General features: G+C 41.6%; 1 protein-coding gene across 4 annotated transcripts in view; it reads left to right on the forward strand.

Moving 5' to 3' along the window:
- Positions 1-27991, forward strand: part of SYT14 (synaptotagmin 14) — a 179184-nt gene that overhangs the window by 63904 nt on the left and 87289 nt on the right. For 2 of the 4 annotated variants that reach the window (XM_034764505.1, XM_034764506.1), the window contains exons 1-3: positions 508-591; positions 1643-2971; positions 12957-13175. In XM_034764505.1, the coding sequence (XP_034620396.1) occupies positions 2002-2971; positions 12957-13175 (1189 nt within the window). In that variant the 5' untranslated portion in view covers positions 508-591; positions 1643-2001. Of the gene's footprint in view, positions 1-426; positions 592-1642; positions 2972-12956; positions 13176-27991 lie in introns of those variants that run through there. The other 2 variants (XM_034764507.1, XM_034764508.1) reach the window with 1 other exon arrangement.

Below are 27991 nucleotides of genomic sequence, written 5' to 3' on the forward strand. Positions count from 1 at the left end.
AAAATCATGATTGTGCACACACTGATCAATGTGAAAGGAGTTGATTCTGTTTTCAATTTCTAGTAGACTAGCTGAAGTGCATCAAGATGTGATTGAAAAACTGTATAACATGACATGGTAAGGCAAATATTCAAAATCATGCCAGAGATGTTAAATAACTTCATTTTTGGCAAATCTGTGTGACGTTTCTTACATGAGAACTAATTTAGGACGTGTTGGATGACTATAAGAAAATAGTAGGTCAATCAGCTGATCACTTTTAAATTTAACACCATATCCAAAATACGTCCAAGCTGAAGTAGTATAATTTTATTTTAGTAATATCTTGCATATACAGTAGAGACGGTGTGGGTATTGGTTACTGAACCATCATATTCTGAAATCTATTGTAGATTTTTAGATTTTTTTTCTTTTTATTTCTTTTAGTGTCTCCTGAGGCAGTTGGATTTCTGTCAGCTGTTGGAGTGTTCATTATCCTCATGTTGCTGCTTTTTCTATATATTAATAAGAAGATGTGTTTTGAAAATGTTGGTGGCTTCCCAGACCTTGATTCAGGATACAATGCAAAGAAGAATTCACAAGACAAACTTTGTAAGTATCTGAAATATATTCTACTCAATTTAATTCTGTAAAAGTTAATAGACACTTTCACAGAGTATAAATATACAAATAAATACTTGGACCAAATGAGAAAGACCTGTTATATGTATAAAAGTTTATGATGATTGGGAGCTATTTGGAGGAAAGGCAGCCTCTGTGACTGCTTGCCCCCAGAAACTCTACAGGTCTCCATGGCTATATAGCCAAAGAGATTATCTTTGCTTATGAGAAGATACTTTCCCCTCCCTATGCTCCTTGATATTGGATGTATAATGCCAATTGAAATACTGCATGGTTGTCTATAATTGCCCTTCTCAAATAGATATAGGTTAACCACATTGTTGGAGGTTGCACTCAGCATGCTGAGTTAGTCCTCCAGTGTCCTTGCACAGAAAATGGCTCGTTCAGTTAGGGAAGAATTTTCAAGGAAATCACTCACTAGAAAACACAAGGGTTTCTCTTCAGTGGCCAATAACTCATTTCTAGAGCGTGCCTATATGGAAGATAGGATCCAGTAAGCCAAAGTTAGTATTCAGACTGTCAAAAAAAAAATAATTAGGGGAACTACTCTATCAAATTTCCAAAGGGATCAGGGTTATGAATTTTGTATTTCTCTGGGATTGGAGGTTGGTAAAATGGCCTTTGGCCTGGAAGAATTCCAGCTGGCTTTGTTGGCTCTCTTGTAAAGAAGAGAGAGGCCTGGGATAAGGAGCTATAGAGTAGGGGAGATGGTATGTTTATTTTACTTGGGCTGTTCTGCTTTCCTGCCTTCTTGAAAGTTGCTTCCCAAAAGGGAGGAGTAGGTTTTGTTTTCTGGGGCAGGGGCTAGGGCTGCTTTTTCTCCTGCCAGCTGTGGAACAATTGTCTGTGGCCCAAAGTATCTCACATTGCTTAGAAAGCAACAAATGTTTTGAGCTGAGGAAACCCTTTGGGGTATGTGCTATTGTGCAGCTATTATATTAATCTACAGTAATTCATTGCAGTCTGAATAAATTCAGTAAAAGTGCATACTTTTAAAGTGTTTAAAACTTCTTCTTTGCAGGTATTGAATAAAATACACATTTCCCCTTGTTTTGTTGTATTTTTGAAAACAAATACGCATTGTATTATGGCTAGTTGATACTGAACTTTGATGAGACTACTTATTTTGCAATGGAAAAATATTGTTTTGAGCTAGTTGATCTTGGCTTCATTTCAAAGATTTTTTACTTCAATTTATTATTTCCTTCAGTACATATAGAATTTTGGGCAAGAACAAAACTGCAGAAGCTGCAGGTTATATAGTAGGGTTTTGGACAGCAAAACTAGATAAATGTAAAATTAAGTCTTTTGGGTGGGTGACAATTTTACAAAACTGAAGACCTTTCTACCAAAAATAATTTGTTGGTTAAGATCGGACAAATGGCATTTTTCAAAAACTTTCAACAAAATCTGAGCCTTCCTTCTGTGTCTTCTCTGGTTGACGCTCTTAGTAACGCTGTAGATGATCTGACCAGTGCTGTTGGAGAGGTCAGCTATACTGTAGCTGATTCAGTCGCAGAGCAGGTAACAAGCATGATAAATGGCCTTCGCACAGAAGATGAAAACTCTAGAATGCAAGAGGATAAATCTATGCCTATTAAAGAGGAAAATATAACATCATTGGCAGATTCTAAGGAAACTAATATGAAGGAAAAAAGATGTGTTGAAGAAGATAAACATAAGCAGACTCATTATTCTGATTCATCAGATTCTGTAAAACAAGAGTTGAATCAAGTTAGAATGTCAGTTCATGTCCAGGACAAAAGAAACAATCAATTAAAACGGGGAGATGCTAACAAACATTCTAATAATATGGAAGTTTCTGAAGACATGAAAAAAGTAGGAAGACATGTTAAAAGCAAAGGAGCCACTGGAAATAAATACTTGGAAAATGAAAAGTTTTCAAAGGATAATAATTTGAATAGTAATACATTTATAACAGATGAATCTATTATTAAAGACCCAGGCAATGGGTTACATGCAGTACTGGAAAATTCTAAGGATCACTTGCATAGAAAAGTCAAATCCAGGGCTTCAGCTATTGATTTTCAGGACCCCAAAGAGCAGCCCTGTACAGATGGATACAAGGATTTAGAAACAAAAGCAAATGACGTACCAAAGCAGAGATTATCAGAGTCAATTTCTAAAAAGGCACCGAGTGATCATCCTGATTGTGTTAATGAAGTAAAAGCAAAGAAATACAAAACTTTTTCTGATGGTAACGAACAAACCATAATGAACCATGAAGAAAATGCAACAACCGCATTTTCTAAAGAAGGTAAAAAGAGAAACTATAAGGAATCAGAAAAGATTTCAAGAGAAGTAAGTAGCAAGAAGACACCAGAAAAAGGTGAGGTGTCTTTCATCAAATTTCTCCATTAGGCCTTTCCTGCATCTTTTTCTACATACTACTTTTACCTTCTAATTTACAGACTTCACTAGAACAATTCTTCCTTTTTAAATGAGATCACTTTACAGTATATTTTATTTTCTAGGTAATTTATTCTCTAATTGCAATGATATTTATTGAAAACCAGTTAATTTTTTTCTGTAATTGGAGACTCAAAGAGTTTGGCTTGTTTAACCTAACCAAAAGAAAGCTGAGGGGAGATATGATTGCTTTCTATAAATACATCAGAGGGATAAATACCAGGGTGGAAGAGGAGTTAAAGTTAAGTACCAGTGTGGACACAAGAACAAATGGATATAAACTGATGGTCAACAAGTTTTTAGGCTTGAAATTAGGTGAAGGTTGTTAACCATTAGAGGAGTGAAGTTCTGTTAACAGTCTTCGAAGGGGAGCAGTGGGGGCAAAAACATAACTGGCTTCAAGACTGAGCTTGATAAGTTTATGGAGGGGATGGTATGATAAGACTTTCTACAATGACATGTAGCCGATTTGCGACTGCTAGCAGCAAATATCTCCAGTGGCTGATGAGGGGACATTAGATGGGGAGGGCTCTCAGTTACTACAGAGAATTCCTTCCCAGGTGTTTGGCTGGTGGGTCTTGCTCACATGCTCAGGGTCTAACTGATCGCCATATTTGGGGTCGGGAAGGAATTTTCCCCCAGGTCAGATTGGCAGAGACTCGGTTTTTTTCCGCCTTCCTCTGCAACATGGGGCACTTGCAGGATTAAACTAGTGTAAATGGTGGATTCTGTGTAACTTGAAGTCTTTAAACTATGATTTGAGGACTTCAGAAACTCAGCTAGAGGTTAGGGGTCTATTACAGGAATGAGTGGGTGTGTAGGAGGTTAGATTAGATGATCATGATGGTCACCTCTGATCTTCAAGTCTGAGTCTATTCATGATCAAATCTGTCATGTGTTCTAAATTTTCTTTTTTCCAAATAAAAACTATTTTGCATTTTCTGAAGTGCTTTGTGTGGTTTCTGTTGGGTACTGGGAATTTTTCTCTAGTCTTTGTTTGGCTCTAGAATGTTCCTAAAAATCTGTTTATTTCAGTGGTGCTGGTCAGAATGTGTAAGAGAACACTTAGTGCAGCAAGCTGTACTATATTGTCTAGGAACAGGTTCAAAGCATCTGTGTTGCCCTTATTGCATGTGGATCAGGGCACATATATATATGAGCTTAAGATTTAAATTTATTTTTCTAACATTTTATTTGCAATTACAATATTCTCTCAGAAACAAGAAAAATCCAAAATTAATCTTCCATTTATTCTTTGAAAGCAGTTCAAATTCTATGTGCACTTTTTAAGACTATCTAGAAAACAGTTTTTTAAGGTATGCAGAAAACATTCAGGATGGGATTTTGAAGGCATACGATAATCAAATGGAATTTTTGATATATTTGAACTGTGGTAGAAAAATTTCCCAGCGTTTGTTTTCTTCTTAAATAACACAGTAATTTTAGGATAGAATAATCACTGACAAGAGGTAATTAAGAAGCCTGTAGACATAAAAACTTGGAACTTTACTAAATTATTTCTATGGCTTGTCTTAAGGAAGATTACAGTCTGACACAGAGAGATTTCTTATATGTGCTGTTGGTAAATATGCTTTGTGATGTGTTTTTAGCATACTAAGCTTATAAAATATGTACATATGTGACACTCCGTAAATTATTTAATGAGCTAAATTTCATATTTGCAAGTAACTTAATTTTTAAGATGAAGTTTATACTTATAAGTATGTGGATTCATTGCTGGTGAAAGGCATCAGCTGGTGACAGCCTGACAAATTAAGATTTATGTTTATCTACGGGGAGCAGCTGGGCAAATGTCCAACACACACTCTTCTGCCAGCATATTTTAACCCTGATCTGGGGAGGGGCAGGCAAGGACTTTCTTTAGAGATAGCAGGGGGTCCTTCTCCATGTCCTGTGCAGGTCATCATTTCTCTGCTGAATCTAGCAGTTAGAACAAAGCATAGTGGTGAGTTTATGATGTGGGAGATGGAATTGGAACCTATGAAACTGATTTCATATAGTTAGGGTTGCCAGGTGTCTGATTTTTGACTGGAATGCCCGGTCAAAAAGGGATGCTAGCGACTTCGGCCCTCACTGCTGACCAGGCCGTTATAAGTCCGGTCGGTGGCACAGCGGGGGGCCCTGGGCTAAGGCAGGCTCCCTGCCTGCCCTGGCTTTGCGAGGTTCCTGGAAGTGGCTGCCTGATCCCTGCAGCCTCTAGACGCATGGACGGCCAGGGAGGCTCCATGCACTGCCCCCTCCCCGAGGGCTGGCTCCGCAGCTCCCATTGGCTGGGAACCGTGACCAATGGAATCTGCAGGGAGTGGCACCTAGGGGCTGCAGGGACCTGGTGGCCACTTGCCAGGATCCTGAACCCCCTCCTGCAGTCCAACCCCCTGCCCCAGAACGGAATCCCCTCCCACACCCAGATTCCCTGCTGGAGCTCATCCCCTCCCCCCCAACCCTGTGCCCCATCCCCCTCCTGCATCCCAAACCCTTCATCCTGACCCCACCCCAGAGCCCACACCCCCAGTCGGAGCCCTCACCCCCTCCTGCACCCTAACCCCCTGACCGAGCCCAGAGCCCTCTCCTGCATCCCAAGCCCCTCATCCCTGGCCCCACCCCAGAGCCCACACCCCCAGCTGGAGCCCTCACCTCCCTCCCACACCCCAACCCCCTGTCCCAGCCGGGTGAAAGTGAGGGAGGGAGGGGGAGAGTGAGCGACTGAGGGAGGGGAGATGGAGTGAGTGGGGGCATGGCCTCGGAGAAGGGCCAGGGAATGGGCGGGGCCTCTGGGAAGGGGTGTGGTAGGGGGCGGGGCAAGGGTTTTGGGTTCTGTTCGATTAGAAAGTTGGCAACCCTACATATAGGGGCATAAAATGGAAAATACCTCTTATCCCTATTTGAGCTGGACTGGATTCACCTACAAGTGAAAGATGCTGTAGCTCATTAGCAATATCCTAAGGCATCAACTCACCCAATAAATGCTAACTTAAGATATGGTCAGATATACATATTCAAAATGGAGTTGATAGCACTATATACAGTTATAGTTGCTTGACATTTCCCATTATGAGATTCCCCATATGAGTTTTCGGTTGCTTATAACTTTGCCAGACTTCTACTGTTTAGGCCGAAATTTTCCATGCTGTCTCTCTGTTTTAGTCAGATTTTTGTTTTTTTGTAGGCGTGTATGGACCTCCCTCCCTGTCAATCTCAGAGGGAGGCCACACCTCCCTCCCTGTCAGCCTCAGAGGGAGGCCACACCTCCTAATGGTCACACCCTTAAAGTGGCAATCTATCAAAGGAGGAAATTTAGCAGTTTGTGATATTTGGGCCCTCTAAGCTGGGCTGAGCAACAATCAGTCTGCCTAGAGCAATACAGAGTCTTGGAACCCAGGCCCCCAGGTAGGGTGGAGCACCAAACAGTCTAGTGCTCTGGCCTGTAGTCAGGGCAGAACAGCAAAGAAGTCTAGGGGCCCAGACTCTCAGGCAGGGTCGGGGGGGGGGCATCAAATAGTCAGGCGTCCTTATTCTAGCAGATGGCCAAAAAACACAGGCCTCTTGGCCTAAAGATGGGGAGGTTGCCATCCCAGGGGTCGGAGGGCAGGGGGACCCAGGCCCACTCTACTCCACCGGGCCCTAGTCCAGGGCAATACTGAGTGGGGATCTGCCCACAACACGCTGATCTAGAATCAAGCCAAGACTCAACCAGACTGTAGTCTAGTTTCCCTGGGCTATTTCCTACATCCCTTTTGTGTGGTACTTCCATTTTGTGGGTGTCCTCTATCTTCCCAGGGCACGTGGCCAGTGGTAGCCACAGCAACTCCTCGGCATCTCAATTGGCCAATTGCTATAGTAAGTTCTCGGTATGGTTAAGATCCTCTTCAGGTTCCAGCATCACATGAGACGCATCTGTCTCCCTTGGCAGCTGCAGCCCAACTGAGCTGCAGGGCCTGCCTTTTATACTTCTGGTTCCTGTCCTGCCCCTCTGCTTCCGGTGGGCTGGGCATGGCCTTCGTGGCTCAACCCACCAGAGGGCAGGTTGTGGTCCCTCCCTGTCAGTCTCAGAGGGAGGCCACATCTCCTTGCTCCAGTTTTGTTTAAGTTTCAGCTAAAACACTACAGCTGGTTCCAGGAATGAGATTAGGGAAAAATAAATTGGCCCATGTTAAAACAAAATCTTATAACAGTTTCATTGAGATGCTTTTGCACCTCTCTGCTATGGAGCAGGAGCTTGACATTTGGGTGGAGGAGGTTGTTCTGATGTAAGGGAAGTGCCTTTTGCTGTTTCTGTGGAAAAACTGCCCAAATTATACTAAGTTATAAACGTCTGGAAAAATCGCAATTTGTAAGTACTCAATAGAGGCTTTTGTAACCATGCCTTAGTGGGTCACAACCGAGGATGCCAAATTCAGGACGAACTGCTGAGAAATAGAGCAAACACAACCCAAAACTGGTGGTTATTCTTTTGTGGCTGGTTTGGTATATCTTATAAAAGTAAACTCCTGTTTCACCACACTGGCTAACAAGAAAACATAAAGGCAGTTTCCTCAGGGATTCCAGTTCTTATATCACCATCAAAACCACTGTATTCAGAGATGAGTGGTTCTTTACAACCAGTCTAATCAAATAATAGGTTCTTCTGATCCCAAAGGACCAGCCACACACCAAGGTCAATATATAACTTAGATATTACTCAAAAATCATGCTGATGCCAATCCTTTATTTTCTATAATCCAAAGGTTTATTTATAAAAAGAAAGAGAGAAAGGTGAGAGTTAAAATTGGTTAAAGGAATCAATTACATACAGTAATGGCAAAGTTCTTGGTTCAGGCTTGTAGCAGTGATGGAATAAATTGCTGGCTTAAGTCAAGTCTCTGGAGCACATCCACAGCTTGGATGGATCATTCAGTCCTTTGTTCAGAGCTTCAGTTTGTAGCAAAGTTCCTCCAGAGGTAAGAAGCAGAATTGAAGACAAAATGGAAGTGTTTACAGGGCCTTTTATAGCTTTTGCCATGTGGAGGGCATTCCATTGTTCTTACTGTGGAAAATTACAGCAAAAAATGGAGTTTGGAATCACATGGGCAAGTCACATGTTCATACCTAATTTCCCTAGTCATTGCAGGAAGCCATTACCTACACTCCAGACAGCACATTTACATGACAGTCCACTCAGTGTAGATTGGCGTCTCCCATGGTCCATTGTCAACTAAGTGTTTCTTGATGAACTACTTAACTTGAATAGTCCCTCCAAGATGTGCTGGCGAGCTATCTTGTGGGCGGTACCCCAGGAGCGAACATTTGAAATCTGGCTATAGAGACAATATTTACAACTTCAAATACAAAAATGATTCATGCACACAGATAGCATAATCATAAACAGCAAATCATAACCTTTTCATAGACACCTGACTTGACAACCTTTGTACAAGATTTGCTGCAAATATATAACATTGGTTGCAACAATTATCTATATGGTCCTGTTTTAATCGGATAACATCACAGCTTGTTATAGTTTGTGAGCTAAATTCTCGGAAGACTCTGTCTGCACTGGGCATGCTCCATTCCAGGGCTGCAGAGGCCAAATAGGACTTTCTGAGCAGTTGCTGTTTCTGAGTGCTGTGGGCTATTTTAGGGTCAGGCATCACAACTAACAATAAGGAGACTCTCTCCCCTGTGCTTTCAGTGTTTCCACTGCTGATTCTCAGATTGTTTAGAGGAAGAAACTGCCTGAGTATAATGCAGAATCCCCTGGATTAAGTTGACTGAGATTGGGAACAGGGTGGGGGTGGGAATGGGAAATGACTAGACTAAGAAGACTGGGAGCTAGGGGCTGGGTGAGAGAGACTGAGATTGAATGTGGAGCTGGGGTGTAAGTTCCAGGAATGGGTGGGCAAGGAAACTGAGGAGAGAAGGAGACCAGGGCAGTTGACTGGAACTAGGAGTTGGGGTGGAGGGAATACAAGACTCAGATGGGAAGCCCAGATAGGGAGACTTACTGGGTAGGGAAAATGGGACTGGGATGAGGAGCTCATGGGTGGAGATGGGGGTTGGCTAAGCAATAAGACCTGGGTTAGGGGAAGGGGCTAGTGGTGGGGGACTGGGGTGAAGAGATGGGGGGGCAGGGAAGAGGCAGGAGAGGAACAGGGTTGAAGGAATGGGGTGGACGGGGTCAGACTTGGGGGAAAGTAGAACAGAAGGGTCCGGGACCATTAGAACACACTCCCCTTCAGAACCTAGAATGTCAGCAAATATCTGTGAAATCCACTGGCAAAGTGTGTGTCTCATCCTCTAGTGGCTGGTCCACACAGAGGATGAGTACCTGCTGTTGCTGCCATCATACTCCATTAGCTCAATTGGCAAAGGTCTGTGCTGTGAATATAAGGATTTCAGTTCTGCTGATGACTCATGTGAGTGTCAGTATGATTCCACATGGTGGAATTTCTGTTATTTCAGTTTGCTTTTTCAGAAACCTGGGAAATTGCACACAAAAAACCTTATGTAGAAAAAAAGTTAAGATTGCAAAAAATGTAGGAAATGTCAATATTAAAGTTGTCTGTGCAACCTTAATTCAGCTCCCTTGTGCATATGCTTTGTGATACAATCTTTAATTAGATGGTCACATGCTATTTTTTCCCACAAGCCCCGTTTGATTCAGAGAACAGGATGGGCCATGCAGGGTTGTTTAGTGAAAGAGGCCGTTAATACTTCTGACTCATTTGTTGCAAAAATTAGAAGGTGTGTGGTGAATGAGGCAAAGACTTTGTAATATGGAATTTCTTGGTTAGATTGGAGAGAGGTAAATAATGGTGTCCCTCAGGGATCTGTACTGGGACCAGTAATGTTCAACATATTAATAAATGATCTGGAAAAAGGGATAAACGGGGAGTTGGCAAAAATTTGCAGATGATACAAAACCATTCAAGATAGTTAAGTGCCAAGCAGACTGCGAAGAGCTACAAAAGGATCTCATAGAACTGGGTAACTGGGCAACAAAATGGCAGATGAAATTCAATGTTGATAAATGCAAAGGAATTCACACTGGAAAACACAATCCCAACTGTACATATAAAATGATGGAGTCTAAATTAGCTGTTACCAGTCAAGAAAGAGATCTTGGAGTCATTGCAGATAGTTCTCTGAAAACATCCACTCAGTGTGCAGCAGCAGCCAAAAAAGCAAACAAAAAAGCAAACAGAAGGTTGGGAATCATTAAGAAAGGGATAGATAATAAGACAGAAAATATCATATTGCCTCTATATAAATCCATGGTATGTCCATATCTTGAATACTGCGTGCAGCTGTGGTTGCCTCATCTCCAAAAAAAAAAAAAAAAAAAAAGGAATTGGAAAAGGTTCAGAAAAGGGCAACAAAAATGATTAGGGGTATGAAACGTCTTCCATAGGAGGAGAGATTAATAAGACTGGGACTTTTCAGCTTGGAAAAGAGATGAGTAAGGGAGGCTATGATAGAGGTCTATAAGATCATGACTGGTGTGGAGAAAGTAAGTAAGGAAGTGTTATTCTTCTCATAACACAAGGACTTGGGGGTCACCAAATGAAATTAATAGGCAGCAGGTTTAAAACAAACAAAACAAAGTATTTTTTCACACAGTGCACAGTCAACCTGTGGAACTTCTTGTCAAAGGACGTTGTGAAGGCTAAGACTATAACAGGGTTCAAAAAAGAACTAGATAAATTCATGGAGGATAGGTCCATCAATGCCAGGATGGGCAGGGTTGGTGTCCCTAGCCTCTGTTTGCCAGAAGCTGGGAATGGGCAATGGGATGGATCACTTGATGATTACGTGTTCTGTTCATTCCCTCTGGGGCACTGGCATTTGCCACTGTCAGAAGACAGGATACTGGGTTAGATTAACCTTTGGTCTGACCCGGTATGGCCGTTCTTATACCACTAGAATGCCCCTCTCCTTTGTTTGAGATTTGCTCAAATTAGTCACTGCCCACATACACCAGTTTAAATGATAAGCTTTAGCTTAAATTGTAATCGTAGTTGAAGAGGCTAGCGTGCACTTAAGTTAGCAGTGCATGTTGCCCCAACCAACCTATTTGTGCAGCTCGGGTGGGTATGCTAAAACGTACAGGAGAGAGCCTCTTTCCTGTGCAATTTAAGAACTCCACACTTGTGGAAGACTTCATTCTAGTTTGGCTATGTTCCTAAACTTCACTGGAAAAGAGCTTCTGTTCAGGAATTCCTTTAGCCAAATGCCTTGCCCATCTGTGGAGCTACCAAAGTGAGGAGGGGCAAGGGCTTCTGCTGACCATAGGCAGTTCATTGGAGTTTCAGGCAAAGATCCTGCTGACCTTTATCAGGTTCTCAGGACCCCGTCCTTATCCCTCTCAGACCTTAAGATCCACACTAACCTTTGCTTCAGCTACTGTGCAGCTTACAAAATTGGTCAGAACCCTTCCTTAATCCTTTTGCACACCATAGGAGGTGCCAGCCCCCAGCAAACTGTAGGAGTCTTTACCCAGCCCTTGCACACCATACAAAGTTTTAGCCCTAATTATTCCAATTAATATGCAACAATTTATGTTACTAGCCAGTTCACTGTGAAACTAAGTCTGCTTGGAAATACTTATCCAGCTTATTCTTTTTAGATATCCACTTGGAGTAGAGTACATAATTTCTGTTTAAGGCCTCATAGTTATGTGGTGGTCTATTTCTATATAGGGGTTAAGTGGAACTTAAAGATAGTGTAGATCTTGTACTGGCCATCTGCACTGAGTGAATTTTTGTCGTAATGTACATAGTCTACTTGTGGTATGAATTTTTCAAATAAAAAACAATTTTTTCTGGAGCATGGTTGTGCGCTGCTCCCAAGTGAGACCTATTGTCCTGCTAAACTTCAACTTTTAAACTGTAGCTATTTCAAATGGAGGATTAAAAAAACAACTACTAACTAAAAACCTTATAGGATTTTTAAAATGGAAAATGTTTATTTTTCATTCCATTCTGAAAACAGCTGAATCTTTGAAACTTAAAAAAAAAAAAAAAACCCTTCAAAAGTCACTAAGTTGGAACATTTTAAACACAAATGTGATGATTTCAGAATTTATGACTGGATAAAAACAGAGGTTAGAATATAAACTTTTATGCAACCTTAACTATTGCCAAGTGGCTTCTATGAGAATCTGTATTAATTCCAGGTTTGAGGAAAATCATCAGTTGTTTCAAGTAAAATAAGACTCTGTATGCCCATTTTGATTTTCATGTAACTGAGTACTTTTCTACATCCTTCACATCTATAGGTATGTGCCTGTATTGTAAAACTTCTGCTTTTAGCTATGAACATATTGGTCAACTTGTTAGATTTTCTTTAAAAATGTAGCAACAGTATTACTATACCATTTTTTCCTTTAGATGTTATTAGCCTGAAATATTTTTATGTAATTTTGTCATCTGTTTTGTTTTGACATCAGAATTTTATTTATATCATATTCTACACCATAAGCCCCTTTACAGGAGAGAATCCGGAGTTGACTTCCTAATATGAGTCAGTAATACAAAATATGACATTACATGATGCTGTCTGTGATTACATAAAATCTTTGGGAATTTTATTTCTTAAATAAAGAGATTCAAGAAATTGGATAAGTGTGCTTCCTCAAAAACAAAACAGCTTATTTCCCATTAAATATACTGTGTAATATTTGGGAATTTGTAATTTTTCTGCCTTTGTAGAAAAATAATAAACATTTCTGAGGTATTGCAGTTCAATCTGGTACCTGTGTAAAACGATGACAAAAGTTGGTTAAATATATTTTGTTTTTCTCAAAAAATTTCAGTAAACATTGAAAATATTTAAATTATATTGATTAATTTGTTTCACTCTTTCTCGAGCTATCGTCTGTCATTTACTGTTCTGTTTTCTTCAAACAGACAACTCGTACATGAATAAAGACCAGCATGGTTCCTCCTCTGAAAGTGAAGACGAGGCATTGGGTAAATACCATGAGGCCTTGTCCAGAACACAAAGTTCCAGGCCACCAATGGTAGATAGCAGACAGCAAAAAAATTATATTTGGGAAACTAGACAAAAATATAGCCCTCTGTCTGCAGAGTATGATGGGTACAGTAGTGAAGCCTCGATAGATGAAGGTAAGATGTGATTTACAATATTTCTCCCATCATCCCTCACCTTCAAGTTACACTGTGGATAAGAATGTTGCAGTTAAAGACAGTCTGGCTTAGAAATAGTTACTATCTGCTAGTAACTCTAAAATATTTTTTTATATCTGCACACATTACAAAAGACAGGTACTAGCATGCTTTTATGTCCTTCCTAAAAGCACTGCATATGGAATTTAATATAGGAGGATTTAATAGCATGTAACTTTACCAACAGTAACATTTTTCTTGGAAGAACTCCTTTTAAGCTGATTTTTGTGGAGATTAAGAGGGAAACATGGTGGCTCCTGATGAAGTAGTTTAGGTACAAAATTACAAGACATACTTGCTGGATCTTTTGTACAGAGGTATACTTTATACATATGTTGACTTTTATAGCTCCAAAGTATAGCTTATCATTCAGTGGAATTATTCTATTATGTTATTAACATGTAAATGACAGGAATGTCTCATGCCTTTTATTTAAATCACAGGAGTTAACCAAAAAAAGTTTTTATTAATAAAAATTCCTAAAGGTCAAATTTTGAAAATAGATCCTTTTTGTGGCATATTTTTGAATCTTCCATTCACGTCAGTTAGGAAGTGCCTACACTGCCATGGTGAGGTGTGATCGCAGCTTGAGTAGACATACCCGAACTAGCTTTGATTTAGCTAGTTCAGGTACTGTTAGCAGTGAAGCCACGGCAGCCTGGGCTTCAGCTCAGGCTAGCCAGCTGAGAAATTACCCAGGGTTCTGAGTGGGCTTGTACAGCCATGCTGAAGCTTGTGCTGCTGTGGCTTTATTGGTATCCAAGCTTGCTAGATTAAAGCTAGCTAAGGTACATCTACACAAGCTGCAATCATCCCCCCATGATTGCCGTGTAGATAGCTAAGTACACAGGTACTGAGATGTCAAAATTATATCTTTTGCATCTGGAAATAGTTCCAGGTGCAAAATTGTATCTGTAAGCATTTCCAAGCATAAAAACGGAGTTCTGGCTGAGGTCCAGTTAAAAAAAAAAACAAAAAAAAAAACAGGTTGTATTTTTCATGTGGGTGCAAGGGTAAGATTTTCTTGATGGAGGAATTAGAAATTTTAATTATATATGTAATAAAACTGAAAGTGTATTTTAATGGACACCATATTTTTAAAGATTAAATAATTTTGCCTAGCAAAAAGCAATACATCTCATGTACGAGTGCTTACGTTTAAGTATAGCTTGCAACCTAAAAACATCCTTACAAATTTGGAAAGTCTTTTCATAATGTGAGAGCCTAATTTGTTTTTGTTTTGGAAAAATGTCCATTTACAACTTAAGCTAAAAGAGATGTTGTTTTTGTGACCTTTCTTCCAATTCTTAGTTTGGAAGCAGGGGCTGGATGGGTACTGTGATATCTATGGCAGGACACAGAGGTAGAACAGGTAAGCCATACTTGAAGCTCGTAGCAGAGTAAGATAATTCTCTTTCAGTCTTCACCAGCTAAATTCCTCAGTCCTTCTGCTTCAAAACCGCATCTTAGGAGATCGGCGAGCTTGAGTCTCAGCATTTAGGGAGAAAAAAGGAGAAGTGATGGTTATATTGTTTGCTCAGGAAGGACTTGGAGAAAGGCGAAGATGAGTAAGGGTAGAAGGATGTTTCAGTTCCTTTTATCTACTTTAACCTGCCAACAGCAGCATCTACATTCCCTCTCCTTTCCTACTGCCTTTCTCCCCAACACCTTTGTACTCCATGCTATGTGGGGAGCCAGCTTCACCTGGAGCTACTTGAAGGGAGAAGTATAGGGGATACTAGCTGGGGATGGGAAAGGGAGATGTTGCCATCAGCAAATAGGAGAAGAAAGATACAGAATCTAATGCAGCCTCAATGCTGTTTGCCTCTTTGCTTTCAAGTGGCTCCCACTTGCTCACTTCCTCCTACTTCAAAGTTTCTGAGATTTAAATCTGAACCCATCTCCTAAAGTTTTTTCTTCCCCTTCCTTGCTTCCGAGCTTGTCTTGTAGGGGCAGTGAGATATTACCAGCCACCTTCTTTTGCCTCCTATCTTGAAAAAGCTGGGGCTCATGCTGGGTTCCCCCTTTCCCCTGAGCTGGAGTCCTTATTCCTCAAGCTGGAAATTTAGAACATGATTGGTGTCCATGACAGATGGGCCATCTTTGGCAGGTTCTAAGCACAGCAGCTAGGAGTTTGCCAGCCTGTTTTATGTGCCCTGCTGCAAATGTCATCACTGCCCATGTTTCCAGACAGTGTCTCCATTCAAGAAATGGGGTGATTGTCACAAAAAAAAAAAATGTCAACAACTTAAGTGGTAAATTGACTAATTTAATTTATTATAATGGAAATGTTTGTAGAAAAAAACTAAGGAAAATTTTTAAAAAGTTTGATTTTAAAATATGTTCCATTTCAGGTTATTTGCATACATGTTCTATATTTTAATTTACAGAAAAAATGTCAAAGTAATATTTATCAGAGTTTTGTGAATGCTTATTTTGCATTTGCTGTTCTATGTAAGATTACATTCTTTTCCAACCCATTATCAAGAGCTGAGCTCCAGCAGTGTTGTCTGCCAGAAAACCTGCAGTTGTGTTACAGTTGTGAGCAAAGCATTTGTAGAATCAGGGCCATGTTTTATAATTATTTCTGTAGCCATTAGTCTCCATGAGATGCTGCTCAATAATGTTGCAGAAGTCAACAACAACAACAAAAATTATAGTGTTCTTTATAATACGTTATGACCTGAAGGTGGCTCACTACAGTATATATTTTGTTGATACTTCATAGTTCTTCCAAAACAATTTCAGATACAACAGCCAATTCCTTGCATTATTATTAAAATATGTTCCATACAAATTTGCTCTGAATACAGGAAAAGACAAGGAAGAATATGCATGGTTGCGTTCTATTCAACAAGAAAGGCAAGCTTCACATCCTAGAGCTTTAGTGACAGAGAAAGTGGGAACCTGATAAAGAACACCTGCAGCTCATAAAAAGAGGCTGGAGCATACAACCAGCCTGTTCAGATATGTTCAGAGAACAATATGTTTAAACATTTGAAGTTACAGTCTCAGATTAAAAGTGAAGAACATCAAGAATGTTTTAGTCATTTTGTTTCAGTTTAAATTATGCAATGCCAAGTCTTACTGTTTCTGAAAACTGGACATGAATCCTTAATGCTATGAGGCATCACAGCAATCCTAACTGAGATTTTTCAATAAATAGTTTAGTTTTAGTTTACGTGATATAACTCAAACATAGATGATGTAAAGACAAATAATAGAGAAATTTCTTAATTCTTTGGAGAATGGAACAACGTTGCTCTGTGTAATTAAGGAAAATAAATAAACAGTTTTAGTACTTAGTAACATCTTTGCTCCCCATGTTTTTAGGTTTTCACAAATGTGTTTAATCTTTTCTACTTCTACACCCTAGATATTTTAGTTCTACTTTCAGAACATTAAAGCCTTCAATCTCTGTGCATAACTCCTACTGAAATCAACAGGAACAATATGAGCTGATAAAACTACAATGGTTTTCCATTTTCAGAAACGTGTGCTATTTTCTTTTTTGGCAATTAATCAGTAGTTCTGTCAGACTGTATATGCCCTACTATATATTTTCAAAGAAGGGACCCATAGATGTGTTTGTACCAATAGCTGTCTTTTCTGCACTATAACAATTACTTATATTTTTGTTTGCTTTTTTTGTTTGGCTAGTCCTGCTCTTATTTGTTTAAAAACCATGTACACAAAATCTTACAACAGGACAGGCAAACAAAATCTTGTATTTAACACATGCGGTTAAGTAAGATTGCATTGCTTGATATATTACCTGATTTTTGTAATCCCAAAGTGTAAAAATTCAATTATAATATCCTAAAATCTTCTTCTTATACTACTAATATAATACTGACATTAATTATAAAACATGTATCAATACTTGACCAGCATATTGTATTTAATTTCACATTTACAGGATGCATATATTCTGAAAATGTTTTTATTTTGAAGCTTGGAAACATTACAGAATGTGGCATATTTTGTTATCATTCTTTTGTCCTCTAGGTGGCATATTAATCTTTCTTTCCACCTAGAAGTACTGTATAGAAATGACATATCATCATGATACAGCATGTCTAATAATCTTCAAATGGAGAAAACAAGAAATAACAACATATCAATATTTTTGTAACATTATTTCTGGTTTTATGTTTTTACCTGCATTGTTTTATGACTCCATTTTAATTTGCTCCATGAATCTTTCGTTAAGTATTTTAGTTAGAAAAAGAGAGTTCTTCTAATTCCAGGTTTCAGAGTATCAGCCGTGTTAGTCTGTATCCGCAAAAAGAACAGGAGTACTTCTGGCACTTTAGAGACTAACAGATTTATTTGAGCATAAGCTTTCGTGGGCTATAGCCCAATTCATCAGATGCATAGAATGGAACATATAGTAAGAAGATTATATATATATACACACAGAGAACATGAAAAGGTGGAAGTTGTCATACCAACTCTAAGAGGCTAATTAATTAAGATGAGCTATTATCAGCAGGAGAAAAAAAACTTTTGTGATAATCAAGATGGCCCATTTCAGACAGTTGACAAGAAGGTGTGAGGATACTTAACATGGGGAAATAGATTCAATTTGCGTAATGACCCAGCCACTCCCAGTCTCCATTCAAGCCCAAATTAATGGTATCTAGTTTGCAAATTTTCATGTTCTCTGTATGTGTGTGTATATATATCTTCTTACTATATGTTCCATTCTATGCATCTGATGAAGTGGGCTGTAGCCCATGAAAGCTTATGCTCAAATAAATTTGTTCATCTCTAACGTGCCACAAGTACTCCTGTTCTTCTAATTCCAGGAGGTCAAACACAGTTTATGAGCTGGATCTGTCTTGCTTCATGTTTTTCTTTAGCAAATATGATATATTCAGATTCTGCAGAATCAAAATTTACCTTTTGTAATAGAAGTTTGACCTGAACTGGGTTTAGATTCAGGCTTTTCTGCATAGGCCAAAGGATCATTTTACCTCTCGTCTGACAAGCTATAGTGAATTACCTCAGTCTAAGATACAAATGTGTCTTTAAATAAACCCTAGTTTATTACAAAATTAAGAAAAGATCAAGTCAAAGCAAGGTTAAAAGGCACAGAAGACGTACCTAGGCCTGAAACTCCCTTGTCTTGCACAGATAGGCCCAAATTGTTTAAATCACAGAAAAGAGATCAGCAAATTTAATGCTTATGTTTCTAGACCTCTCTTTGTCAGTTTCACCAGGATTTGGACATATGCCATTCTCCATGACATACTAGATGTCTGTTCAGATCCCAATGTCAGTTTCCTTTTTTTGCCATCCTGTTATACACTCTTTTGATGTGGTCAGGTGTCAACTTACTCATTATCATATTAACCAAGAAAGTATCTGTGGCATTAACATCTTAACAATAATGTTCTCTCAGGGAGAGTGAAGTAACCGCTGTTCCTTGTTCCTATCCCAGTATGATTGCCATATCGCTTTTAATGATACCCCCCCTTTACAGTAGGTTAGGGTGACCAGAAGACAACACTAAAATATCAGGACACATTGGGGTGCTGTCAGCCCCGCCACAGTCCACCCCTGTTTCTCCCAGGCTCCGGCCCCACTCTGCCCCAGGTCCCGCCACCTCCCCACTTGCCCCCCCCACGTCCTTCCTCTTCCCCCTGGCCCTCTGCTGGCTTGCTGCATCCCTCCTCAGTCCCCCACCCACCGTTCGCCTCCTCACCCACCGCTCGCTCGCATCTTCACCCTTCCCACCCGCCACTTGCCTCTTCACCCTTCCCGCCCGCCAATCACCCCTACGGCGCCGACTTCCCCTCTGCCGGGTGGGTGCTCGCCCACCCCCCGCCTCTTCCCCCAAGTACCCGCCCCTGCCCTGCCTCTTCTCCAGTTCCTCCCCTGTGCACACCGCATCCCTGCTCCTCCCCCCTCCCTCCTGGAAAGCGCCAAGCATCGCCAAACAGCTGTTAGGCAGCAGGAAGTGCTGTGCGAGGGGGCGGAGTGGGGATGTGGTGCTCGGGGGGGGTAGAAGGAGGCGAGGAGGGGGGAGCTTGGGTGCAATTTTCCCCCGTGGGTGCTCCAACCCTGGAGCACCCACAGAGTTGGCACCTCCCTCCCACTCGCCTCCGTACCTGAATATCGGGACAAATGGCGTCCCGATCATACATTGATCAGGACGAGGGACAAAGAGTTAAATATCGGGACAGTCCCGATTTTATTGGGACATCTGGTCACCCTACTGTAGGTATAGTTATTTTTCCTAGCATTTCAAATGCTGCTATGATACTGTTAGATATAAAGTAATCTTTCTTACACAATGTTATCTGATTTGCAGGATCTGGCCCACTTTTACATGTGAAAAATTCTTCATTTCAGCACAAAGAATGAATATTTCATACTCTGTTAAAATTCTTTTAAAAAAAGTAAATAAATTATTTAATTTTTCGTAATCCAAGCTGCTAATTATTAATATAAGTAAAGAATTATTTGTTTACAACAATTAGTTTTAAGTTGACTGTCCTTTTATATTTTTAAACTTAAGGCAATTTGTCAGTATCTCTCTGTCATAATTTTAAAGTGACCCTACTTTCTTAGTTCCAATTCATATGAAATATGATTTCTCAACAGACATTGGCTAATCAGTCACAGTGGCCCTCTTAATCTATCCTGTCGTGGCTCCTTATTAAACCTAAAAAAAAAACCCCAAGCAGCCCTACAAGCAAATTGTCATGCCTTTGTCCTTTTCTAACAGTTCTACAGAAGAGGGCAGCATTTTTTCTTTAGAGAAACAGTCCCCTGAGGTTCCTGAAGATAAGTTTTTGAAGTTGATAATATTAAAACAAACATGGTGAAACTGAGACATTGCAGACAGACGTCAAAAGCCCTAGATTTTTCCTTGTTTCTAAAAGCAAGAAATCCTCTAAATCCCGGTTACCCAAAGGAGTGAAAAGGATTTTGCTTTTTATATTCATGAGAACGTGCAAAAATGTCTAAGTACACCTTGGATGCCCCTGACTAAGCATGCTTTTCCCAAATCTCTTGATCAGCTGAATTCCAAATGATAGCCAGTGAATCTGGGGCATAGTTCCCAAAATTGACACTGCTGTTATTGCCTGTGTCAGGAAATCCTTAGTACCACTTGATATGTGGTAACATAGTTGGAATTGTAAGACAAAGTCAGTGGCAACATAAAGAAAAAGAAAGAAAGCTTTAAGGAATATTTAGGTGTTATCAAGTTAGCTACAGATTACCAATGCAGTACAACCGTAGATTCCATCTCCATCCTATTTTAAAGTATTTTTTAACAACATTGAGGTAAGTAGCCCTGTGGCTAAAGACTAGGTTGTTCAGAGATTTGGTTTGTAAAATTAATTTGTGTCTTACTCTTCACAAGGATTTTTGGAAACACATGGAAGTACTAAAAGATTACAGCAAGAAAACAAAAGTTCTCTTAAATGAGAATCTGCTGCTCTATCAGTCATATGGTACTGGCTTTTATCGACCTTTTGTACATTGTGATGGCAGAGCAAGGGGTTTCTCTTATAGTTTTTTTATTTCCCCATCTCTTTTTTCCCAGCTAGGCTAGCAGCATGGTATGCTTACATATCTGTTTGACTGCAGCCATGTTGCTGCTCAGTTTAGTGTCTCTGAATAGGAAGGCAGAGTTTTCTCTGGAACTCTGAAAGCTCTGATTCTTCTTCGAGTAGTGTCCCTATGGGTGCTCCACTCTAGGTGTGCTAGCACCCCCTGTACCTTTGATTGGAGATTTCTCATAGCAGTGTCTATTCAGCCTGTGCATGTGTGTCAGTCAGTCTCGTGCCCCGTGCCATTGTTATATAGCACTGCATAGGCGAACTACCCTCAGTTCTTTCTCAGCCACCTCAGCCTGAGACAGAGATCTGACAGTTGTCTTGTTGAGATTTCCTCAACTTTCCGCTACTTTTATTAATAATCAGTAGTAGTATTAGCATTCGTTTCTATACTTAGTAAATAGTAATTTTTTAGCTTATTTTTTCTTTAAATACTATTTTATTTTATTTATATTTAGATAGATATTAGCTAGTGGGTAGTTATTTCTTTTACTGGGAGGTTATGCCCAGTTCTCCCAGCTTCAGATGCTGTCTGTGATGCTGGGAGGCGATCCTGGTCAGTGACAGGTACTCCACTGCATCCATTGTCTCGGGAAATCGCATGTTGTCCAGAAGTGTAACTTTTGTCTGGCAATGAAATCAAGAGCCAGAAAAAACAGAGAGATAAAGCTCATGAAGGAGAATTCTACACCTATCTTCTGCCCCAGGCCAATAGACACTCCCCTTTGCCCCGTCCCCTAGGTGTGCCCGTCTCCAAGCTAGTCTGCTGCCTCCACGACCTTTATGCCCCAGGTCATCTAAGAGGAAGACTCAGGTCTCTTTCCGTAAGTCCTCAACGGAACGTGTCCCTGACTCACAAGGTAGAGAATCTACCTCTAAAAAGCCAAGGTTGTTGGTATCATCAGCTACCCCAACGTCACCAGCTCTATCATGTACTCACAAGGCTGCTGGCTCCTCAGGAAGCCAGGGCATGGCTAGACCAAAAGATGGCAAAGCCTTGGGCCCAGAGAGGTATTGTTAACGGACCAAGGCAGCAAGAAGGGCTCTAGCTCTGCTTCCTCAGTACTGAAGAAGCCCGCTCAGGCTCCAATTATGCTTTTGTTGGAGCACTCAAGACCTTTGGTACCATCAGCAACCACACTTCCCGCTGAGTGCCCGAGATCTGTAGTACTGTCACCACTGTTGGCTATGATCACCTCAGTGCAGACTGCAGGCTTGGTACCGATAACACTCTCGGTACCACAGGAGTTCCATTTCACCTGGGACCTGGCTGTATCTGAGACGTCCAATTCTCTGCTGTTTGGCTCTGATGTGCTGTTGGTACCGAGAACATCAAGATTGCCTGAAATTCGCCTGATACTGACGTTTTCACCTGAGATCTCTCCAGGTACTCCACCATTCCAGAGTTAGCTTGAGGAAGAGGATTCTGACGAAGACCTTGCCTTGGTGTCTCAAGTGTCAATACAGCGTTCTCCCCCTTATTCCTGTAGAGGCCCCTTTCCAGAAGCCTCAACTGAACTGTAACTACTCGTGGCTCATGACTACCACCAACACCTCATTGGTTTGAGCACCCTTGGGTTCCACCTCCTATGACTTATGCACGCCTCCTTCCCCATATTGGGACCCTTGGGTGGCTTATCACCAACAGTCTTCCAGAGCATCCAGAACCACCCGCCATAAAAAAGGGCAACCTGCTTCACCTGCTCCTTCCAGGAGACCTGACCCTCAACTGAAATCTTTTGAGGAGCAGGAAGCTAGAGCTGATGAAGAGGTTTCTCCTACGGCCAACATCTCCTCTTCATTTCCAAATGAAGCAGTCATGCCGCCTCCTCCATCCCTGGCAGATGATTTTAAACACTTCCAGGATCTGATCAAAAGAGTTGCAGATTCCTCTTGAGGACAAGGAAGGGCCTCCTCATAAGCTGCTTGATAGTCTCTGTTCAGCCCACATAACTTTGCCTGTTAACAAAGCTCTTCTGGACCCAGCAAAGATCACCTGGCACACGCCATCTTCTATTCCACCTACATGGAAAAGAGAAGATAAGAAGTATTACATCCTGGCAAAGGACTGTGTTTTTATTTTCCCATCCCTTACTTAACTTCTTGGTAGTTGACACAGTTAATGAAAGTGGAAGGCAGCACCATACTAAAACCATGCCTCAAGAAAAAGATCATAAGCGTCTGGATTTACTGGGGGGGAAGTCTTATTCGTCAGCCTCCTTAAAATTTAGAATTCCTAATTATCAGATGTCAACGGCAAAATATAACCATGTCAGTTATACCAAACTGAACTCTGTTGTGGTCTACCTACCAACAGAACACAGGGATCAGTTCCAAGCAATTATTGTTGAGGGCCAATTACTTGCCAGAACAGCTCTGCAAGCTGTCATGGTGCCTCTGTGGGTCACAACTGAGAATGCCAGATTCAGGACAAACTACTGAGAAATAGGTCAGACGTACCCCAAAACTGGTAGTTATTCTCCCATAAGATACACCAAATCAGCAACAAAAGTAAACTTCTGTTTCACCACACTGGCTAACAAGAAGTCAGAAAAGCAGTTTCCTTAGGCATTCCAGTCTTTGTATCACCATCAAAAACACTAGACTGAATGATGAGTGGTTATTTAAAACCAATTTCATCAAACAAAAGGGTTCTTCTGATCCCAAAGGACCACCCCACACCCAGCTCAATATATAACTCAGACCTTACCCAATAATCGTGCTGTTGCCAGTCCTTTAGTATCTAATATCTAAAGATTTATTAATAGAAAGAAAGAAAAAGGTGAGCGTTAAAATTTGGTTAAAGGAATTAAATACATACAATAATCGCAGAGTTCTTGGATCAGGTTTGTAGCAGCGATGGAATAAACTGCTCGCTTGTTAAGTCTCCGGTTGCTTCCAAATCATTGGAAGGTTAGAATGCTCCCATTAGTATAAGTTTATAGTTCAGAGGTTTGAGCAGGAAAGAGGCAAAATGGCTATGTTTCCAGTGCCTTTTATAGCCTCTGCCAAGTGAAGAGAAACCCATCGTTCTCACTGTGGAAAATTACAGTAACAAGATGGTGTTTGGGGTCACATGGGCAAGACACATGTCCATGCATGATTTCGCTTAGTCATAGCAAAACTCATTACCTATACTCTAAATGCAATGTTCACAGGAAAGTTGATTAAGTATAGATAGGCATCTCCCATGGTCTATTGTGAGTTGTGTTACTTATTTAACTTGAATAGTCCCTTCAAGATGTGTAGGCTAAAGACCTTGTGGGCGTTACCACATATTTGAAATACAGAGCCAATACTCATAACTTCAAATACAAAAGCAATACATGCATACAAATAGCATAATCATATTCAGCAAATCATAACTTTTCCATAGACACCTTACTTGACATACTTGTTGCAATTATACAACAGTGTTAGCAACAATGATCTACATGGTCATATTTTAATCAGATAACGCCACACAAGCCTTCCTTTGATGCTGCTAATACTGCCACCCATTCAATCACTACAGCAGTAGTGATGAGAAGAGCTTCCTGGCTCCAACTTTCTGGATTCGCAAAAGTGGTCCAGAATACAGAAGAGGACCTTCTTCTTGATGGGTCTAAGTTGTTTGCAGATAGTACGGATGAGTCTCTGCTAACATTAAAGGACTCTAGAACTACCTTTCCTTCTCTTGGCATTCCCACCTACAAGAGGGAACTCAGTAAGTTCCAGATGGCCCAGATATCCTGCCCTGCTCAATACTTTACCTCTCAGAGGTTGTATGAATGTCATCGAAAGAGGCAGAGATTCCAGAGAAGGAAACTTTCTGCCTCTCAGCCTTCCTCCTCGCACACATCCACCTCCAAGCAGCAATTTTGATGGGTTGGTTGAAGGCTCTAATTGCTATTCTCAACCTCTTCAGCTGCACCAATTCACCATCCTTTCTCCCTTTGACTACACCGTCACCACTTCAGGTGCTCCTGAGAGTTGATCACTATGGACTAGTGAGTTTTGGACATGATTTCCACAGGCTACACCATCCACTTTACTGCACATACACCAATGAACCCCACCCCTTGCTTGTCACTCTTCAGGGACCCCTCTTATGAGAGCTTGCTTTATCAAGAAATAGACACTCTGTCATGCTTGGGAGCCACAGAATCAATCCCCAGCAGCACAGAGGGAAGGGGTTTTATTCAAGGTACTTTCTGGTACCAAAAAAGAGTGGAGGTTAGAGACCCATCCTAGACTGAGATTATAAATACCTATGTGAAAGTACAGAAATTCAAAATGATGACACTTACAGTGATAATTCTGTCAGTAGAGTAAGGGGATTGGTTCTCAGCCCTTGACCTTCAGGATTTGTATTTCCATATTGCTGTTCACCCATCCCACAAATGATTTCACTGTTGATGATGACCACTTTCAATACAGTGCTCCCCTTCGGCCTGTCGTCTGCCCTGAGGGTCTTTTTGAAAGTCATGGTGGTAGTAGCAGTACAGCTCCGCAGGAAAGGTATCTTAGTACCTGGACGATTGGCTGCTGAAGGGCTGCTCCCTGAAATAGACGATTTGAGCAACCTCCGAGGCCATACATCTCTTCCTCAAATTTGGGCCTGCAATTGAACTTTCAAAAATCCATTTTGACCCCTGTACGAAGTTTAGAATCCAGAGGGGTACACCTCGATTCCGTAATAGCAAGAGTGTATCTCTCTCTTCACAGGTTTGTGGCCCTTTCCAACATACCCAACACAATTCAGTTCAGCTCCCCAACTACAGTCAAGAACTGTCTTCAGTTGCTGAGGCGCATGGCAGTCACCATCTTCATTACAGAACACACGAGGCTCCGAATACACTGTTTTCAAAGGTGGCTCACAACGGTTTACTCACCAAGAAAACACAGTTTAAATATGCAGCTTTTCATATGTACCTCTGTAAAACAATCCCTCAATTGGTGGAAAGGCCATCACAACGTCCACAGGAGTTCCATTTGCACTTCCCTCCCAATGGTCATCATAACAACGGATGCCTCTCTGCTAGGGTGGGGAGTGCATCTAGACACTTACATAATGCAGGGCAAGTGGACATTGCAAGAGGGCATGCTTACACCTCAACCTCATGGAACTCGGAGTGGTCAGATATGCCTGCTTCCAGTTCTTACCACTGATTGGGGGCAAACACATAAAAATCATGATGGACCATATGTCATACATGTTTTACATCCATTGCCAAGGTGGAGTGAGATTCCCCCTCCTGTGCTGAGGCTGTAAAGCTTTGGAATTGGTGCATGTGCAACCAGATCGCCATCACAGCAGCCTGTCTCCAAAGGGCTCCGAATGTAACTGTGGCAGCACTCAGTAGGCACTTCTTCCAAGACTATGAGCGGGAAATAGGTCCCAGGTGCCCGGCCCGATGTGGCAGGGTCTGGGTCCTAACTGTGAGCTGCCCGGCCCCGTGCGGTGGGGTGTGGGGTCCGGCTGCCCAGCACCCCGGTGCGAGGCACAGGGTCTGGCTGCCTGACCCTGGGGTCAGGGCTCCATTCCTGGCCCGACTCTGTGGAGGGGTCTCTGGGCGGGGGGCACAGGATATAAGGAACTGTGGGTGGCTTTGGGGGGGCACTGTGGTTCTCAACCTGCAGCCCATGTAAGACATTGTGGGCCACATGTGCGGCCCACAATGATAAATAGGTTGAGAATCACTGGTGTATCAGTATTCCTGTACTGGTAACACACTCTTAGTGTAGATGTGGCTATCTTTGAAGATGATGTTTTGAGCATTCGGGTCTGGCAATCAGCCTAAATATTTATGCTGCACTCATCATCATGATATCAGGTCCTAGAAGTGAGTGTGACATCACCCTCACCTCAAACAAAACTATCAGTCTCTTCTAAATGTTTTTTCCTAAACCGTAGTGCTGAGTTTCATCAGATTGAGTCAGGGCTAGGCTATAGAGCGCTAAGATTTGTAGAACTCCTGACACAAAATTAATTGCCTGGGAATCCTCTGCTTTGAAGAGAAAAACTGATTTGTTAATATCTTTGATGTATAAATCAAGGAAGCACCTTGAGGAGTTCAACAGAGCTTTTATGCGTCAGTATATTTCTCTAGATAGACGTTTTGTCTTGTATTCTAAGGGTATGTCTACACTACGAAATTAGTTCGAATTTATAGAAGCCGGTTTTATTGAAATCGGTTGTATACAGCCGATTGTGTATGTCCACACAATAAAATGCTCTAGGTGCTCTAGTCGGCAGACCGCGTCCACAGTACGAGGCTAGCGTCGACTTCCGGAGCATTGCACTATGGGTAGCTATCCCACAGCTATCCCACAGTTCCCGCAGTCTCTGCCGCCCCTTGGAATTCTGGGTTGAGATCCCAATGCCCGGATGATGCAAAACAGTGTCGCGGGCGGTTCTGGGTACATGTCGTCAGGCCCCTCCCTCCCCCGTCACAGCAACGGCAGACAATAGATTCGCGCCTTTTTATCTGGGTTACCTGGGTTACCTGTGCAGACAACATGGAGCCCGCTCAGCACAGCTGAGCTCACCGTCACCATATGTCCTCTGGGTGCCGGCAGACGTGGGACTGCATTGCTACACAGCAGCAGCTGCTAACTGCCTTTTGGCGGTAGACGGTGTAGCATGAGTGATAGCCGTGGGGCTGGCAGCCGTAGTGCTGCATTGCACCAGCCCCTTGCAGGCGATGGTATATTATGACTGGTACCCATCGTCGTCGTACTGGTATGGCTGTCAATCATGGCCACCTGGGCAGACATGCTACTGTTTCGATGATGACGGTTACCAGTCATAATATACTATTTTCTGCCAATTGCCCAATATTGTCTGCTAAGCACCCAGAAGAGGCCGAGGGCGATGCTGGGTGCTGGCGGACGTGGGGCTGGCAGACGTGGGGCTGCATTGCTACACAGCAGCAGCCCCTTGCCTTTTGGCAGATGATGGCATATTATGATTGGTACCCGTCATCGTCATACTGGTATGGCTGTCACTCATGCTGCAGCGTCGGCTGCCACCTTAAGATGTAAAAAATAGATTTGTTCTGTGTTCATTTGCTTCCCCTTCCTCCGTGAAATCAACGGCCTGCTAAGCCCAGGGTTTCCAGTTTAATCTTTGGGGGGACCATTCTGTGTGACAGTTGTTTGTGTTTCTCCCTGTTCCTGTACCTGTACGCCATGTCGTCA

The sequence above is a fragment of the Trachemys scripta genome, chromosome 3 (assembly GCF_013100865.1).
Source record: "Trachemys scripta elegans isolate TJP31775 chromosome 3, CAS_Tse_1.0, whole genome shotgun sequence".
Classification (NCBI taxonomy): Eukaryota; Metazoa; Chordata; order Testudines; family Emydidae; genus Trachemys; species Trachemys scripta.